This window comes from Nomascus leucogenys, chromosome 5 (assembly GCF_006542625.1).
Source record: "Nomascus leucogenys isolate Asia chromosome 5, Asia_NLE_v1, whole genome shotgun sequence".
NCBI lineage: Eukaryota > Metazoa > Chordata > Mammalia > Primates > Hylobatidae > Nomascus > Nomascus leucogenys.
In genome coordinates, this window is record NC_044385.1 from 139,922,706 (window position 1) to 139,939,885 (window position 17,180).

The window sequence follows — 17,180 nt, forward strand, 5'->3', positions numbered from 1 at the left end:
TGGGGAGGCCCCACCATCATGGTGGAAGGTGAAAGGCACATCTTACATAGCAGCAGCAGGAGAGAATGAGACCAAGCGAAAGGGGAAACCCTCGTAAAACTTTCACATCAGATCTCGTGGGACTGATTCACAACCACAACAACAGTATGGGGGAACCGCCCCATGATTCAATCACCCCCCACCGGGTCCCACCCACCACACAGATTCAATCACCTCCCACTGGGTCCCACCCCACCCACACAGATTCAATCAATCACCTCCCACTGGGTCCCCCACCACACAGATTCAATCACCTCCCACTGGGTCCCCCCACCACACAGATTCAATCACCCCCCCACCGTCCCCCCACCACACAGATTCAATCACCTCCCACTGGGTCCCCCCACCACACAGATTCAATCACCTCCCACAACACAGATTCAATCACCTCCCACAACACAGATTCAATCACCTCCCACACACAGATTCAATCACCTCCCACTGGTCCCCCCACCACACAGATTCAATCACCTCCCACTGGGTCCCGCCCACCACACAGATTCAATCACTCCACCCACCACACAGATTCAATCACCCCCCACCGGGTCCCACCCACCACACAGATTCAATCACCCCCCACCGGGTCCCACCCACCACACAGATTCAATCACCTCCCACAACACAGATTCAATCACCTCCCACCACACAGATTCAATCACCTCCCACCAAGTCCCACCCACCACACAGATTCAATCACCCCCACCGGGTCCCACCCACCACACAGATTCAATCACCTCCCACAACACAGATTCAATCACCTCCCACCACACAGATTCAATCACCTCCCACCAAGTCCCACCCACCACACAGATTCAATCACCCCCACCGGGTCCTGCCCACCACACAGATTCAATCACCCCCACCGGGTCCCACCCACCACACAGATTCAATCACCTCCCACCACACAGATTCAATCACCCCCCACCGGGTCCCACCCACCACACAGATTCAATCACCTCCCACAACACAGATTCAATCACCTCCCACCACACAGATTCAATCACCCCCACCACAGTCAATCCCCCACCGGGTCCCACCCACCACACAGATTCAATCACCCCCCACCGCTCCCACCCACCCACACAGATTCAATCACCTCCCACAACACAGATTCAATCACCTCCCACCAAGTCCCGCCCACCACACATGGGAATTATGGGAGCTGCAATTGAAGATGAGGTTTGGGTGGGGACACAGCCAAACCATATCAGTGGGAGACGCAGAGGGGCTTCCGGCACCCATACACTCCCACCTCCCACTGCCCTGCAGGACCTGCCTGGCTGTTCCTGGAGGGGCTTCCATTCTCCACGTTCCCTGGGGCCTCGTCCTCCTTGCCCTTCTACTTCCTCTTGGAGGGGCTGACCTTGGCCCTCCTGGGCCCCTCCTGGGCTGACCCCAGCACAGCTGTGCCCAGAGTGTGAACGGAGCCCCCTGGCTCCCAACACTGCCTGAAGCCCTGCTGGGAAGTGTGGCTCCAGGAGGACAGGCTGGCCTCCCAGGGAGGATGCCCCCACCTGCAAGGGTTTGTCCACCACCCACAGCCACTCCCGGACTGGGGCAGACCCCACACCTCAGCATGGACTGAGAAGGCCGGCCAGGCCGAACCAAGCCTCACCCTTCCCTGGGAGAAAGGCCTGGGTTGGTGTCCCCAAAGCCACACCTCCTCATTTTTCTCATACCAGAGCTGACTCACAATAGAATTACCAAAAAAGAGGAATTCAAATGGAGCAAGGAAAGGAATAAAGAAATGAGGAAACGTATCATGGAGTCTTCACCCAGGGCCCCCCTTAACCCTCTCCTGCCTGGACGGACAGCAGCCACCTGCCTGGAGGGGCAGTCCGTTCTCTTCTCCCAGGGCCTCCAAGTCGCCTCACCCTCCACGTTCCTGGAGATGGCAGCATGTGGTGGAGTCTGTCTGCCCAGCACTCCCTGAGTGGACACCATCTCCAGCCGCACCTCTCAGCCCTCAGCCCTCAGCACTGTGTGACCCCACACCTTTCCTGAGGGTATCACGGGGCCAGACTCTCACCCGAGGCACCACAGGTGAATGCCACTATCAGAGCAGCCCATCACCAAAGATGTCAACTGTCACCAGTGATGTCACCTGTCATCAGGGCGGTGCCATCTGTCAGAGCAGCGCTGCCCATCATGAGGCATCAACTGTCACCAGCAATGTCACCTGTCACCTGTCAGAGCAGCGCTGCCTGTCACCAGAGATGCCACTTGGCATCAGCAATGTGACCTGTCATCAGGGCAGTGCCACCTGTCAGAGCAGCATCACCCATCACCAGGGACATCACTTGGCATCAGCAATGTCATCCTGCTCCCCAGGTGCCACCCTCCTCCCTGTACCCCCCACCCCCAATGCCCACATGTGCAATTCCCAGTGGGTACCACTGGAAAACCAAGCCAGTCCTCAGAAAGAATAAAACATCTGTTTTAATTGGCCAGTAAAATACATTGCAAATCATTAGTATTTTATAAACAGAAACATTAAGTTATAAATCCATGTTAAAAATTGCAGCTCAGTGCAGCCCCAACAGCTGTGTGTCCAAAAGTCTATTTTTACAACATTTTCCTCCACTATTTTTGTAACAACAAAGTTCCTATCTGCCATCTAGATCAAGAGCCTGAACTACAGTATTTTCAAACAAGAACCGGGAGAAGTCGGTACAAGGACAGGTCATGCTGTGTATTTAAACGGTGCTTCCCACACACCTGCCATCTGCATCCCGGGAGGACGCCCTTTGGGAAAGGCCTCCTCGGCAGTGTGAGGTCTGGAGGGGTCTGCCTGGACCCCATTTTTAGGATGCTCCCCTCCCCAATAAAACAGCAGCCCCTGCCCCTGCCCTGCACAGCATCTGGGGGTTCGTAACACAGGTGCAATACTGACCATGGGCCCTGGAGGGACATCTGCACCCCGAAGTCCCTGTACCTCAAACTCAGAGTTTCTTCCCTTCTTTGATTTTCTGGAGGACCTGCAGCTGGCCTTCCTGAGACAGGCTCCATTCCTGCTCCATTTGCCTTCCTGGCAGCCTTCCCTTTAGTGGGTATAGGTTTTGACGTTCTGAGTTACTTTGTATCAAAGAGCTAATTAAAAATGGTCCTTTAAAAACATAAAGAAAAACAGCTTGAAAAATGTACATTTCTATTTTAAAAATCTTCAAACTTCCACGGGGGGTGGCAAATGTTAATTCTGATTTTAAACCCCATTCAACAGCAAAACAATGTGGGCTCCGCAGACACCTGGAGAAGCTGGAGCCCACACCTTTCCCTCCAAGGGACTCTGCGGACAGAACGCGTATCCCCCAAGCACCAAGGACATCCTCAGACTGGGATTTCTGTGTGGTTCTGCACCTCCCAGCCATAAAACTGACCCCTCAGCCAGGAATCAAACGAACCTCGAAAGTGGAACAGGGAGGCCGCCTCCCACGGCCGCCTGGATGGCAGGTACAGTGGGAGAGCAATGCTCTGAACCTCCCAGCGTGATGAAGCCGAAAGCCAAGGCAGGGCCAGCAGGCCTCCCGGGCACAGAGCCACAGAGCGCACCGTGCACACAAGACAGACGTGCACATGAGACTGACGTACACACGGCTGGAGGTGCATGTCACAGTCGACTGGACCGGCTGTGGCTCCCTGAGGCCGGCTGTGGTGTGGCTACGGCACAGCCCACACTTCCTGATCCTTCAGCTGATCCCCGGATCCCCACAGACAAGGAGCAAAAAGCACAGAATCAAACGACGGCTCCACGAGGCCAGGTGGGCTTTCTGCGGAGGGCGTGGCAGCGGTTCTGGGAGAGGGAAACCTCAGCGCCACCTGTCCGTGGGCCGGGACGGCGTACATCTCACTTTGCTGGCTCTGCGCTCTTCCTTCTCTTCTCCCTCCCAAAGGCTGCGGCTTTGCGTGGGCAGCTCACTGGTGCCACTGGGTGCGTCCCGCAGACTTTAAATGGAATGAGTGGAGGTCTCGGACTGCTGCCGGATGTAGTTCTGGAAGCTCTTGTCTCCGATGGGGTGCTCCCTGAAAAGGGGGATGGGGAGGGAATGAGGCACAGCCCCCGTTGCCTGGTGCTCACCCGTGGCTGCGGGAGCTTTTCCTGTTCCTAAATGTGACACACTCGCACTGCAATCCACACAAAAAATAGAGGAGCCAAAGGAACCACAGTGTCCCCGGAAGCACCCACGGTGACTCTGATGTGTGTGCACAGGTGGGTCAGGCGTGCAAGTACATGTGCACGTGTGCGCTCCCTGTGGCACGTGTGTAGCGCACAGACATGTGCAGACGTGGAATATGCAGACTGTATGGCACGTGTGCAGGATGTGCACATCTGCACTGCAAAGAGTGTGCTCATGTGTGGGGAGCGTGAGCTCCAGGGACACAGGTCTGAGTGCTGGGACACTTAGCAGGCGTGGACACCTCCTCCACACACGCACCCCTCCCTCGTACCATGTGTGTGCACCTCCTCCTCCCACGTGTCCACCACCTCCATGTGTGTGCACCTCCTCCCACGTGTGTGCACCCCTCCCACGTGTGTGCACCTCCTGCCATGTGTCCACTACCTCCATGTGTGTGCACCTCCTCATGTGTGTGCACCTCCTCCCACGTGTGCACCACCTCCTCCCACATGTGTGCACCTCCTCCCACATGTGTGCACCTCCTCCATGTGTGTGCCTCCTCCCATGTGTGTGAACCACCTCCTCCCACGTGTGCACCTCCTCCCACGTGTGTGCACCTCCTGCCGTGTGTGCATCTCGTACCATGTGTGCCTTGTGTGCGCCTTCTACTACAACAAACAGCATCATGCTTCCCGCATTTTCAACCTGCTGGCTTTTGGCCGTGAGGTTGATGGACCTGCTGATATCAACGAGGCAACATATTTGGAAGGCACATGGGGCTGTCTCCCCAGAAGGGTGTCGAGAGGGATCTGATATGATGATGTCAGAGGTGAAGTCACAGCACTCAGGAGGTGTTGCAGGCTCAGTCCCCCGAGCAACTCAGTCCAAGTCGGGGCCACAGGGACCTGTCACTCTCCCGGAGCCTCACCACTGCCCTTCCCAGACCAGACCCGCATGGTGGAAGGAAGGAGGGGTTAAGAAGGAAGGAAGGGAGGGAGGGAGAAGGAGAAGGGTGGAGGACGAGAGGGAGGACCGAAGAGAGGGGCAAGCAGGAGGATGGAAGTGAGGAGGAGGTTGTACAGCTACACAGGGCTCCAGGGCTACCAGCCCCTGAACAAGCCCGTGTTGTGGCTTCTGCCATGGTGGACCTGGGTACCCACTGGATGGAGAGAGTGACACAGACACACCTGCTCACTCCAGGCGGAGAGCCAGCCTAGCACTTTACATAGTTGAAGTCAATCTTCCAGCAACTCATGAGGGTCTTACAACCCTCTGCTCCATGGAGTGAGGGGGAGTGGAGCTTAGCTAAGCGCCATCTAGCCTGCAGCTGGTGACTAGGCTGAACGTACTCAACCTCGCCACACCTGCCTCATGAGACAAGAGTGGGTTTCATCCAGAGCTGGCCCTGCTCCTGGGCACCATGGGTGGCCTGGAGAGATGGCAGAGGGTGTGCCACTCAACCAAGGCAGAACAAGGCCTGGGCCTAGAGACTGCCAGAGCACGTGAGACCAGCATAGCAGAGAGGCTGGGAGGCAGCAGGCCAGGGAGGCACTTCGGACACTGGCTGGGGGCCTGAAGAGCAAAGGCAGCGCCTCCTCCGAAGGAGGGACCAGCAGCGCCGGGCCACGTCCACTGACCACCGCCAGGTGCCAGCCCGGTGCCAGTGGGAGTCTCCTCCCCAGGCGGCCCCACCCGGGAGTTCCCTGCAGCCCCACCCCCACTGCAACCTCCCACCCAATACGCTGGCCGTCCAGGGCAGGCATGGGAGCGGCACTCACTGGCTTCCATATCTCGTCTTCTTGAACTTGTCCCTCTTATACTGGGCGTGCTCCTGCTCCAAAGCCCCAACCCCAGCGATGACTTGCTTTAGTGTCTTGTAGGTCTCCTGGGGGTCGTCAATGACGAACGTCGAATACTCCTCCTGCTCCGGGCCGTCGTACACGGATTTGCTCCCACAGGCCTCTGTGGAGGGCGGAGGGGTCAGTGCAGGGCAGGAGCCCAGGGCCCAGTGGCCACCGGCCTCGTCTCCGCACAGCTGCATCGCTGCAGGCCCCACCCACGGTACACGTCCTTCCGACGCAAGCTCCTCCAGAAGGGGCTGGCCGCCACTCGTAAACGCAGACGGAGATAGAAACCATTCCCGCGGGTAGGCGAGTTGTGTCCACACTGAGCCCAGGGAAAGCCCATTGGGAGCTGGATGCTGAGCAACCTCATTCACCTCTGAGGGCTCTGCTGCCCCCAGCTCCCAGCCTCGTCTCCAACCAGCCATTCTCACAGGGGGATGTGCACATCCCTGCACGCCCTACCAGCCCGCCCAGCCAGAACCAGGAGGGAAGACACCTGCAGCTGGACACTGGGCTGGCTTACGGGCCCCGCGGCAGCCCTGAAGAGTCAGCCTAGGGGGTGAGCACGATGGGGCTCAGCACATCTCACACCCAGCTGCCACTGAGCACGTCCAGCCAGGACAGGCTCAGCCCAGGGCTGGCCAAGCACAGGGCGGACACCAGTCTGTGCCTCAGCTTCCAAAGACCACTGCCCCGGACCCCACCTGCGCACCGGGGCCACCTCCCTTATCAGACCACATCACTCCTGCTGAAGGCCATTCTGGGGCCTCGCCCCCAGCGGACAGCCATGGAACCCTTGAGCCAGGACAGGGCCCTGCGCCACCTGAGTCCAAACACCTGAACCAGGCACATGTCTCTGCCTCACTGCTCACAGCGCCTGGGCGCGCACCCCCGGAGCCAGCACCGATGCCCTGCAGCTGTGCCCATCTGGATGGAATGAATGTTTGTGCCCCCAAATCCATGGGCTGAAATCCTAACTCTCAAGGGATGACATCAGGAGGTGAGGCCTTTGGGAGGTGACGAGGCGTGAGGGTGGAACCCTTGTGCAGGGGATGGGCGCCCCCATAGAAGACACCAAGGAAGCTGGCTTGCCCCTTCCACACGTGAGGACACAATGAGACATTGGCGGGCAGTAGCCCAGAAGAGGGCCCGCAGCGAAACCAGCGCCGCTACGCCCCCATCTCGAGCTTCTCAGCCTTCACTCTGGGAAGTGAATTCCTGCTGTCTGTAACCACCCAGCCTATGGTACAATTTTTACAGCAGCCCAAACTCACCAAGAACTTGGTAATGAGAAGCGGCTGCTGCTGTAACAAGTACCTACAAATGTGGACGGGCTTTGGAACTGGGTGCTGGGCGAAGGCTGAAGGGGTTTGGGGGTGCAGAGTGGAAAAGGCGTGGCTGCCATGAATGCCCTTGAAGGACAATGCTGGGGGCTTGGGAGAGGAGAGCTGCAGAGAAGTCCTGTCTTAGGGGATATCTAAGTAACCCTGAACAGAATGGTGGCATGAGCATGGGTGGCAAGGCTGTCCTAACAACATCTCAGACAGAAAGGACGGCCATGCTACTGGACAGTGGAGAAAAAGCCATCCTCGTGACAAAGGGGACCTGTGTTCACGCCCTCGTGTTCTGGGAGGGTGGAACTCGCGAGTGATGACATCAGACACGTAACTGAGGAGATTTCTAAGCAAAATGCTGGGGGAGCGGCTTGGTTCCTCCTGACCGCTGACAGCAAAATGGGGGAAGAGAGATGATTTGAAGGTGGAATTGTTGAGCAAAAAGGAACCAGAACTCAAAGAGTTGGTTAAGTTAAAAGATTTGAGAATTAAAATTCCAGCCTACCCATATCTCAAAAAAATGAGAAAGCATGTTTGGAAGAGACCATTAAGCAAGTGGCTGTGTGGCCATCTGATAAGGAGACAAGTGTGGGGCTGAGCCTTGGACTTGAACCAACCATCTCAGCAACAGCCGGGAGCAGAGAAGGAACCGTGCCAGCAGAGGCACTGCCAGATGAAACCAGGAAACACGGAAAACAGGATGAAATGAAGGCAGGCTGCGGTGTCTTAAGCCCTACAAGCTAGGCCATAGAGCTATTCAGCTGTGAACATGTGCCATTCTTCAAGACGAGGGAAGAAGGACCCTGAAGCAGGCAGGGCCATCAGAGTGCCACTCTCACCCAGAAGGAGTCCATGGACCATGTATCAGACACAGAATTCTCAGCTGGGATATTGATTAAAAAATAAAACTGGCAATAACTAGAAAAAAAAATCACAATAAGGAATCCGTCCACCCAGCCATCACTCACCCATCCGTCCATCCACCCATCTGTCCATCTACCCATTACTCACCCATCCGTCCCTCCACCAATCACTCACCCATCCATCCATCCACCCATGACTCACCCATCTGTCGATCCACCCATCATCACTCACTCCTCGGTCCATCCACCCATACTCACCCATCCGTCCACCTACCCATCACTCACCCATCCATCCACCATCCACCCATGCATCCACCCATCTGTCGATCCACCCATCATCACTCCACCCCATCCGTCCACCTACCCATCACCACTCCACCCATCCGTCCACCTACCCATCACTCACCCATCCATCCATCCACCCATCACTCACCTATCCTTCGATCCACCCATCCATCATCCACCTCACTCCCTCGTCCTCCACCCATCCTCACCCATCCTTCCATCCACCCATCTCTCCACCTCCATCCACCCATCCTCACCCATCCCCCCCATCACTCACCCATCTTCCATCCACCCATCACTCACCCATCCGTCCATCCACCCATCACTCACCCATCCTCCATCCACCCATCACTCACCATCAGCCCATCCACCCATCTACCCACCCACTCAGCTGCCTGCCCGGCCATCTGTCCAGTACACCCATCCAGGTGCTAGGCACTTTCTCTGTGCCAGGCCCAGGAAGGTCACTGCATATGGAAGCTGAGGAGATGGGAGATGGTTGTGACTTTGGTGACACAGGTGAGCCCAGGTGATGTGGTTTGGATTTGTGTCCCCGCCCAAATCTCAGGTCAGACTGTAATACGTAGTGTTGGAGGAGGGGACTGGAGGGAGGTGAGGGGATCAGGGGGCAGACTTCCCCATTGCTGTTCTCGTGATAGTGAGTTCTCATGAGGTCTGGTTGTTTGGACATGTGTGGTGCCTCCCCCACTCTTTCTCTTGCTCCTGCATGTAGGAGGTGCCTCCTTCCTTCCTCTTTGCCCTCCCACCATGATCGAAAGTTTCCTGAGGCCTCCCCAACCATGCTTCCTGTACAGCCTGCAGAACTGTGAGTCAATCAATCTTCTTTTCTTTATAAATTACCCAGCCTCAGGTAGCTCTTTATAGCAACATGAGAACTAATACACCAGGCTATGGGGATGGGGAGGTTGGGAAGCGCCTGGGGGAAGACACTTCCAAGATAAACAGGGTCTGCCAGACTGATGCACAAGGGTGCTCCCAGCAGAGGAAGAGCTGGAGCTGTGGTGCGGGGTGCACGGCCTGGGAGGAGCTGAGCAAGGTTGGACAGTGGTGCACGGAGCAAGCTGATCATGGAGGGCCCGGTCAGCATCTTTCAGAACCTGGGTCTTGTGTGTGATGACCTCACCCTCTCTGAGGCTCCCTGACTCTGGCCTCTGCTGTGTTAGTTCCTGCTATAAGAGGGCTGGGAAGAGGCTGGCTGATGCCAGACCCACTGTCTTGGCCACCCTGAGGCCTTGTGCCATCTGCACAGCATCCAGGGACCTCAGACCCAGGGACAGCACCTGACATACTTGCTGGGGGAGAAGACGCTGTGGTGGGTGGTGGCCCACGAGTGCGTACATGTGTGGTTGTCTGTGCATGTGTGTGCATGCCTGCACATGGGCCTGCACATGAGTGTGTTGTGTTCAACTGCACATGTGTGCAGGTATTGTTGCCTTGCCTGTCTGTACACACATGTACCTGTGTGTTCATTTCACACATGTATGGCTGGGAACGTGTGTGTACTTGGCTATGCATACATGTGTACGTGCCTGTGTGTTAGTGTAGGCCTGGAACCCATGTACACCCAGGGCATGTGGGGCTGGAGAACAGGCATGGCCAAGCTCACAGATGGGCAGCTGCACGGACACTCAGGCAGGACTCATGTGTTTCTAGGCCAAGGCACACTTGACACTTCTGGGTTAAATCAGGGGAATGAAAAGAAGAAAATCTAACAGGCATAACTCCAGGCACATTCCGCTCTATTTCCATTCTGAGTGGGACTCAAGGGCCCTGTCATATGATCTCCAAGAGCAGATCTGAGCTCTACCAGACCCTGGCATAGAAACAAACGCAGCTGCTTCGCCCCTGTGGGCTCTTCTTGTCTCTGCCTCTCCTGAATCACAGACCTCAAACCACTGTCCCCATGTGGTCTAATTGGGCTTACCTGGATTGCTATTTCAATTCTGAAAAGCAATTCAATGTCACAGATAATGATACTACATAGAGATTTGAAACACACACTGTTTCAAATCTATATGCAGTATCATTATCTGTGACATTGAATTGCTTTACAGAATTAGACGGCATGTGTGCACCCACATACGTGCATGCTCACACACGTGCCCAAAGACATGCATGCATACTCTCATGTGCCCTCACGTTTCCACACATGCACAAATTCATGCATGCTCACGTGTCCACACATTCACACACATGCTCACACATGTACCCGCATTCACACACTCTCATACATGTCATGTCCACACATTCACACATGCTCACACACGTCCACATATTCATGCACTCACATGCATGTCCACATATTCACACAGGCTCACACACGTCCACACATTCATGCACTCACATGCATGTCCACACATTCACACATGCTCACACATGTCCACATATTCATGCACACGCACATGTGTCCATACACGCTATACATGTTGTGTCCACACATTCACACACGCTCACACATGTCCACATTCACATGCTCACACATGCCTACACATATGCACACATCTCATATGTGTGTCCGCACACATCTCATATGTGTGTCCACACACATGCATGCACACTCACATACGTGTCCACACACATGCACTTATCCCTCTGGAAAACACAAAGGAATGAAAAAATAGGGTCCTCTAAAGAAATTTGGCAGTACAGAGGTTACAAGTTAAATTCCATCTAAAAATTGTCTATAGAACCTATTATCAAGGTAATTGTCCCCCAAATAGCTGCCTACCCTGCAAAAAGCTTTTCGCATCCATCCGTGCTACAAAGACAACTACATGGAGCCCACACTACACCAGGTTTTCACCCTGCAGCATGCTCCTGCAGCCGGGGCCTCGCCAGGCATCCCCTCGCTGCACGGATGTGTGTGCCAGGAGGACTCACCCTGCATCTTCTCCAGCTTGCTCATGTACGAGTTGAAGAGGGAGTAGATACGCTCCGTCTCACGGTCCCCATCAATGTCCAGCTGGATGTTGGCTGGGAGGCCGCTGTCCAGATACAGCAAGAACAGAAAAATAAAAACACTTATTTAAACGATGCTTTTAATAATGACATTCATTTAAAATGTCACTGAAGAAAGAAGACGATTGTGTTGGAAGTGAAACTCGACAGGACCGATTTGCTGTCCGTCTGCACACAGCCCGTGTGTTGGCTTGCTGAGCAAGGCTGACGGCGTCCACAGCGGCACGGACAGCAGCGTCACCAGGCCGCAAACCGGAACTAACTAGCAACCTCTGCTTCAGTTACCATCGGCCTATTTGGACACGTGGCAAAAGATCCTTGCTGTTCAGTATTTAAAATGTGCTTATCACTTGTACCAACTGACCTTTCCTGAAATCACGCAGTACTGAGTTATGTCTTGTTTAAATCTATTCCTACTCCAGAATCTTATCAATACATAAGAAACTTAGGAAGACTAGGTGCCAAAATCCCCAGTGTAATACTTGTACATTTTTAGTCTCATACAGAACTCAATTCCCAGGAACTATGAACACTCCAGACCTCACGTGGTTTATTCCCTCAGTCATTTCAAACACGGAAGGAGACTGTGTGCTTATTTGCCCGCTCATTCCATGTCCACTTCTCCTATGCTCACACCAGCACACGTCAGGCTGGAGTGCAGTGGCACGACCTCAGCTCACTGAAACCTCCGCTTTCCGGGTTTAAGCGATTCTCCTGCCTCAGCCTCCCGAGTAGCTGGGATTATGGGCCCACACCACCACGCCGGCTAATTTTTGTATTTTTAGTAGAGATGGGGTTTCACCATGTTGGCCAGGCTGGTCTCGAACCCCTGAGCTCAGGTGATCCACCCGCCTCGACCTCCCAAAGTGCTGGGATTACAGGCGTGAGCCACTGAGCCCGGCCTCGTGTCTTTTTATAAATCTTACTTCGTGTTATTATGAAAAACCTCCAAAGCTGGGTGCGGTGGCTCACACCTGTAGTCCCCACATTTTTGGGAGGCCGAGGCGGGTGGATCATCTGAAGTCAGGAGTTCAAGACCATCCTGGCCAACACGGTGAGACCCCGTCTCTATTAAAAAACAAAATTTAGCCATGTGTGGTGGCGCACACCTATAATCCCAGCTACCTGGGAGGCTGAGGCAGGAGAATTGCTTGAATACGGAAGGTAGAGGTTGCAGTGAGCCGAGATAACACCACTGCACTCCAGCCTGGGCAACAGAGCGAGACTCCGTCTAAAAAAAAAAAAGAAAAGAAAAGAAAATCTACATTGTACAGAAGCATGTCTTTGATGGCTTCAGACAAAGCGGCCTCACGGTTAATTTAACATTTGCACTCAGGTGCACCCAACAGGGAGGGCCTGATAGGAACGCACGGAGCTGCTATTTTTAGCAAAATGCTGCCTTGTGCAGAACGTGTGAAATATGCTCTTTAATTTAGCAAATACTTTTTAAAAGGCAGAAATGCTTCTTATTATAGCTAAAACAATTCTTAAATCATAAAATTTCTGAAATGTCTGTCATTTTTTCCATACTGATTAGAAATTGTTACCAACTTATTTTTCTTTGAAGTGTGACACTTTTTCCCTTTTCTTCCCAACTTCTCTTGCAAAAAAAGAAGTGGGTTTCTGCTAATGAACTGATCAGACGTCCAGTATTGCATATGCCTTTTGAGCTGAGTAGCTCAGTATTTGGATACTCTGTCATTTGTTTTACTATGTAATTGATAAAATGGTGTCATTTATTTGTGTTCAAACATATATTTATGCTGTCTGGGGACGGGTTGTTAGAGTTCTGTGTGAGAAATAATTTGTCAGTCTTCAACAGCTTGTAAAAACTTCGCGCTGAGAGCTTAAACATCTAAATAAATAATGAAATGCATTTATCATCAAAAAAAAAAAAAAGAAAGGAGGTGAAGTGACCGACATTAAAGCACATCCCTGGCCTGTCAGGGGGTTCATGCTGGCAATCCCAGCACTTTGGGAGGCCGAGGCAGAAGGATCGCTTGAGCCCAGGAGTTTGAGCAACACCACCCTGGGCAACACGGGCAGACCCTCACAGTGAGACCTGGACAACACAGTGAGACCCTGTCTCTACAAAAAACAAAAGTTAATGAGCTGGGCATGGCGGCATCGGCCTGTAGTCCCAGCTACTTGGGAGGGTGAAGTGGGAGGATTGCTTGAGCCCAGAAGTTTGAGACCAGTCTGGGCAACGTGGTGAAACCCCGTTTCTATAAAAAACCTTAAAACAGCCTGGAATGGTGGCGCACACCTGCAGTCCCAGGTACCTGGGAGGCTGAGTTGGGAGGATGGCTTGAGCCTAGGAGTTCGAGGCTGCAGTGAGCTGAGATTGCACCACTGTACTCCAGCCTGGGTGACGGAACGAGATCCCGTCTCAAAAACATAAAACTAAAAAAGCATCCCTGAGCTGGGAGAACTGAGGCTGGCTGTGGGTGTGCGGGATAGGGGAGGCTCCCGAGCTCCGGCCTCAGCGGCTGGAGCCTCTTTGGACCCATAGATCTGCCAAGGCAGTGAGCAAACTCGGCAGACGTGTTCTCGTGGAGAGAAATGGCCTGGAAGGAAGCCTCCTGGGGCTGTGTCCCCTGCACGGTCGGCTGCGGGTGGGGACGAGCCAGGTTTCCTCTCCTTGCCAGGCTGCAATGCTTCCCGCTCTCCCGGGGTGCGATGACACAGGAGAGTGCTGGCCTCTCCTGGGGAATTCTGGGGCGGCGGCCACGCCTGCCTGAGCAGCAGCCTCTGTGTCCATGAAGCGGGATCTGAGGTCCCACCTCTGAGGCTGTGGGAGGATTAAATGGTGGCCCAGCATGGAGCACAGCTCATCCCCTGCAGGGCCCTTACACGAGGCCATGACAACAGCGAGGTGCATCTCACGGAGCATAACCAGGGGGACCGCCGGGCACCCAGGCCTCCTCCTAGGACCGGCAGATATGACCCAAGCCTCTGTGGAACTACCAGAGGCCCAGCTGATGAGAGGCCCAGCTGAGGAGGGGCCCAGCTGAGGAGGGGCCCGGCTGAGGAGGGGCCCGGCTGAGGAGGGGCCCGGCTGACGGGGGGCCTGGCTGACGGGGGGCCGGCTGATGGGGGGCCGGCTGATGGGGGGCTGGTTGACAAGGGGCCCGGCTGACGAGGGGGCCGGGAAGATAATGGGCTGCTGCGTCACGTGGAATCAAGGTGGGTGTCCTGGGCCAGACGAAGCTTTCAGGGAGGGGCTTGCTCCCAGGCTCCTCCGAGAGAAGCAGGATGTCCGCGGCCTGGGGAGTCCCCCTTCACCCTGACCTCCCACTCCCCCGGGGCAGGGCCTCAGGAGGACTCTCGAAGGCCTGTGGTACCCTCGAGTCTGCACAGAGCCTTTGAGAGGCTGGGCCCCAGATGCTCACTTGGGTGGGAGGCCCCCTCGGGTGGGAGGCTCCTGGGAGGAGGTGAGGGCAGCCCCGTTTATGCGCAGCTTACAGGTAGGCATGCACTGTCCGCTGGTCCCTCCCTACTCAGCCCCTTGGCCCCATTTCCTGCACAGTGCACAAGCCGGGCGCCAAGGCACAGACCTACCCGGTGCAGGGCGAGCAGCCCGGGGCCGAGTCCGAGGGCGCCCTACAGCACAGCCAGTGGCCGCTCAGGTAGGCGGACGGGTGGTACACGGTGAGGCGTTTCTGGTTGCACTGGCTCACTTTGGTGAGAATGTCGATCCAGTCCTTGGCCTCCACGCAGTTGCTGGCCTGGATGTACAGCGCACGCTCCGGCTGGATGACCTGGAACATCTGAGGACACAGGTGGGCTCAGGACAGCGTACACGAGGCCTCATGGCTGAGCACGTGCAAGAGTCCACCAGGCACCTGGCCGTCCTCGCTGGAGCCGTAAGAGGGGCCGCTGAGGGTGCACACGCCCAAGGGTCCTGGAGCTCTAAGCCCCAGAAGAGGCCAAGGCCAGGGGGTGCATGGAGCTCTCTGCCACCCTAAAACCTGACAGCTGCGGCCGTGGGGAACGGAGGTGAGAACTGCTGCAGCTGGAGACATGGCCAGGTGGCCAGCAACAGCTTGGCCAAGGCCCTTTATGTGCTGGAGCCTTGGAGGTCTCCGTTCAAAAGGCAAAAGAGGGGCCCTGTGGCCTCCCCACGAGGCCCTCCTGCAGCCGACCACAGGCATCCCACCCACGCGGAGCTTGTGCTGTGTCAGCCCAGGTGGCCTGGCCTGCTCAGCTCCTCCCCAACCTGACCAGCCCAGGATGGGACCAGCCCATCCTCCCAGCTGGGGTTAGGGGGCTGCTTCCTCTTGAAGCGTCTCAGGGCAGCAACAACCTTTGCCATTTATTACTCATTCAACAAACATGACCAAGCACCAGCACTCTCCTAGGTCCTGGAGACAAAGCCTGGCATAGAGTTTCTGCTGAACCTGCAGCCACCGAGAAAGACTAAACAAGGGCAGGTGTCAGCAGGGGCTGGAAGTGAGCAGTCCTGGTGCTGTGGTCGGGGTTGACTCAAAGTTAGTTAAGCAGGGGGTGGGGGCAAAGGGTGTCAAAGGCAGAAGAAATGGGAGGCACAAAGGTCCTGGAGCAGGTGAGACAAGGGTCCTGTGACTGGAGGGATGGGAGTCCCAGGGCAGGGGGGATGGGGGTCCTGTGATTGGAGGAACAGGGGTCCCGGGGCAGGAGTGACAGAGGCCTTAGGATTAGAGGGACCACGGTCCCAGGGCAGGGGGGACCCGACAGATAGCCTAGGATTGGAGGTCAGAAGCTCCCAGGAGCCGGCTCTGTTGCACACAGAAGACAGGGTTTCTGAGTAGGAGGCTGCCTGGAGGCTGGGAGGGCTGTCATGTGGGACTTGCCCTTAAGTCAGGAGTCAGGGGGACAGTGGCCTCCTCTATGGGACGGGCCTTCTGCACTGATTGGGGGAGGATTTGGGCTCCAGGTTCCTGGTGAACAGCTGAGGTCTTATTTAGAAAGGCCAGGAGCCTCTCGCCTTGCACCCAGCACGTGTGTGCAGGTCTCGGACTGGATGCCCCCGTGCATGGCTGTGATCCCCCATGGAGGGCGTCCTGGCCATCATCCCAGGCTCGGCGCTGCCACCAGGAGCAGCCTTCAGAAAGGTCTCCCCAGCTGGTGAGAGCCTGGCCTGGCAGTGGCCTCAGGGGAATCAGGCTCTGAGGAAATCAGTGGGAATGAACAGCTGGGAACAGGCGGCTGAAACTAGGGAATTATTGGGAATCTACGTGAAGGGCTGGAGGTGCTTCCCGGACATTTCCGCACTGCTTCCTCCGAGGGACGGTCTCAGGGCCAGGTCCCGGCCATCCCCTCAGTCAGCAGGCATTGAGACCACACCCTCCTTTTCCCACCTCCCCCTCTTCCCAACCCTCCTCTTCCCAGCCCTCCGCTTCCCACACCCTCCTCTTCAAATTACTCTACAAACTTATGCCTTTTGCGGGATCTGTCTGGACTGCCCATGAATAACGTGCTAGTAAATTCCGCCAATGGTAAGGAACGTGCGTCGACTTTGGCATGAGGCCCAGGGACTGTATGACCCTCATGCTGCAGTCGGGGCACAGAAGGCTTGTCCCAGCCAGCATGTGTCAGGGTACGGGGTCAGCCTCAGGATGGCACGGACGGCGGGGTCGCTGGCTGAAGGGGCACTGAGTCACCAGGGAGAACGTGGCCAGCGGCCGACTCTGGGAGGCCACCACACAATGGCGATGCCACGGACACCTCTGGGGGATTCCT

The 17,180-nt window shown here is 55.6% G+C and overlaps 1 protein-coding gene across 1 annotated transcript in view; it reads right to left on the bottom strand.

The window, feature by feature from the left end:
• Nucleotides 1–2,455: 2,455 nt before the first annotated feature.
• The window catches only part of RASA3 (RAS p21 protein activator 3), a 140,803-nt gene continuing 126,078 nt past the window's right edge, over nucleotides 2,456–17,180 (bottom strand). Inside the window, exons 21-24 of the mRNA XM_030812473.1 lie at nucleotides 15,021–15,229; nucleotides 11,382–11,485; nucleotides 5,933–6,116; nucleotides 2,456–4,059 (exon numbers count right to left, since the gene is read on the bottom strand). Coding sequence (XP_030668333.1) covers nucleotides 3,984–4,059; nucleotides 5,933–6,116; nucleotides 11,382–11,485; nucleotides 15,021–15,229 — 573 coding nt within the window. The 3' untranslated portion in view covers nucleotides 2,456–3,983. The remainder of the gene's footprint in view (nucleotides 4,060–5,932; nucleotides 6,117–11,381; nucleotides 11,486–15,020; nucleotides 15,230–17,180) is intronic.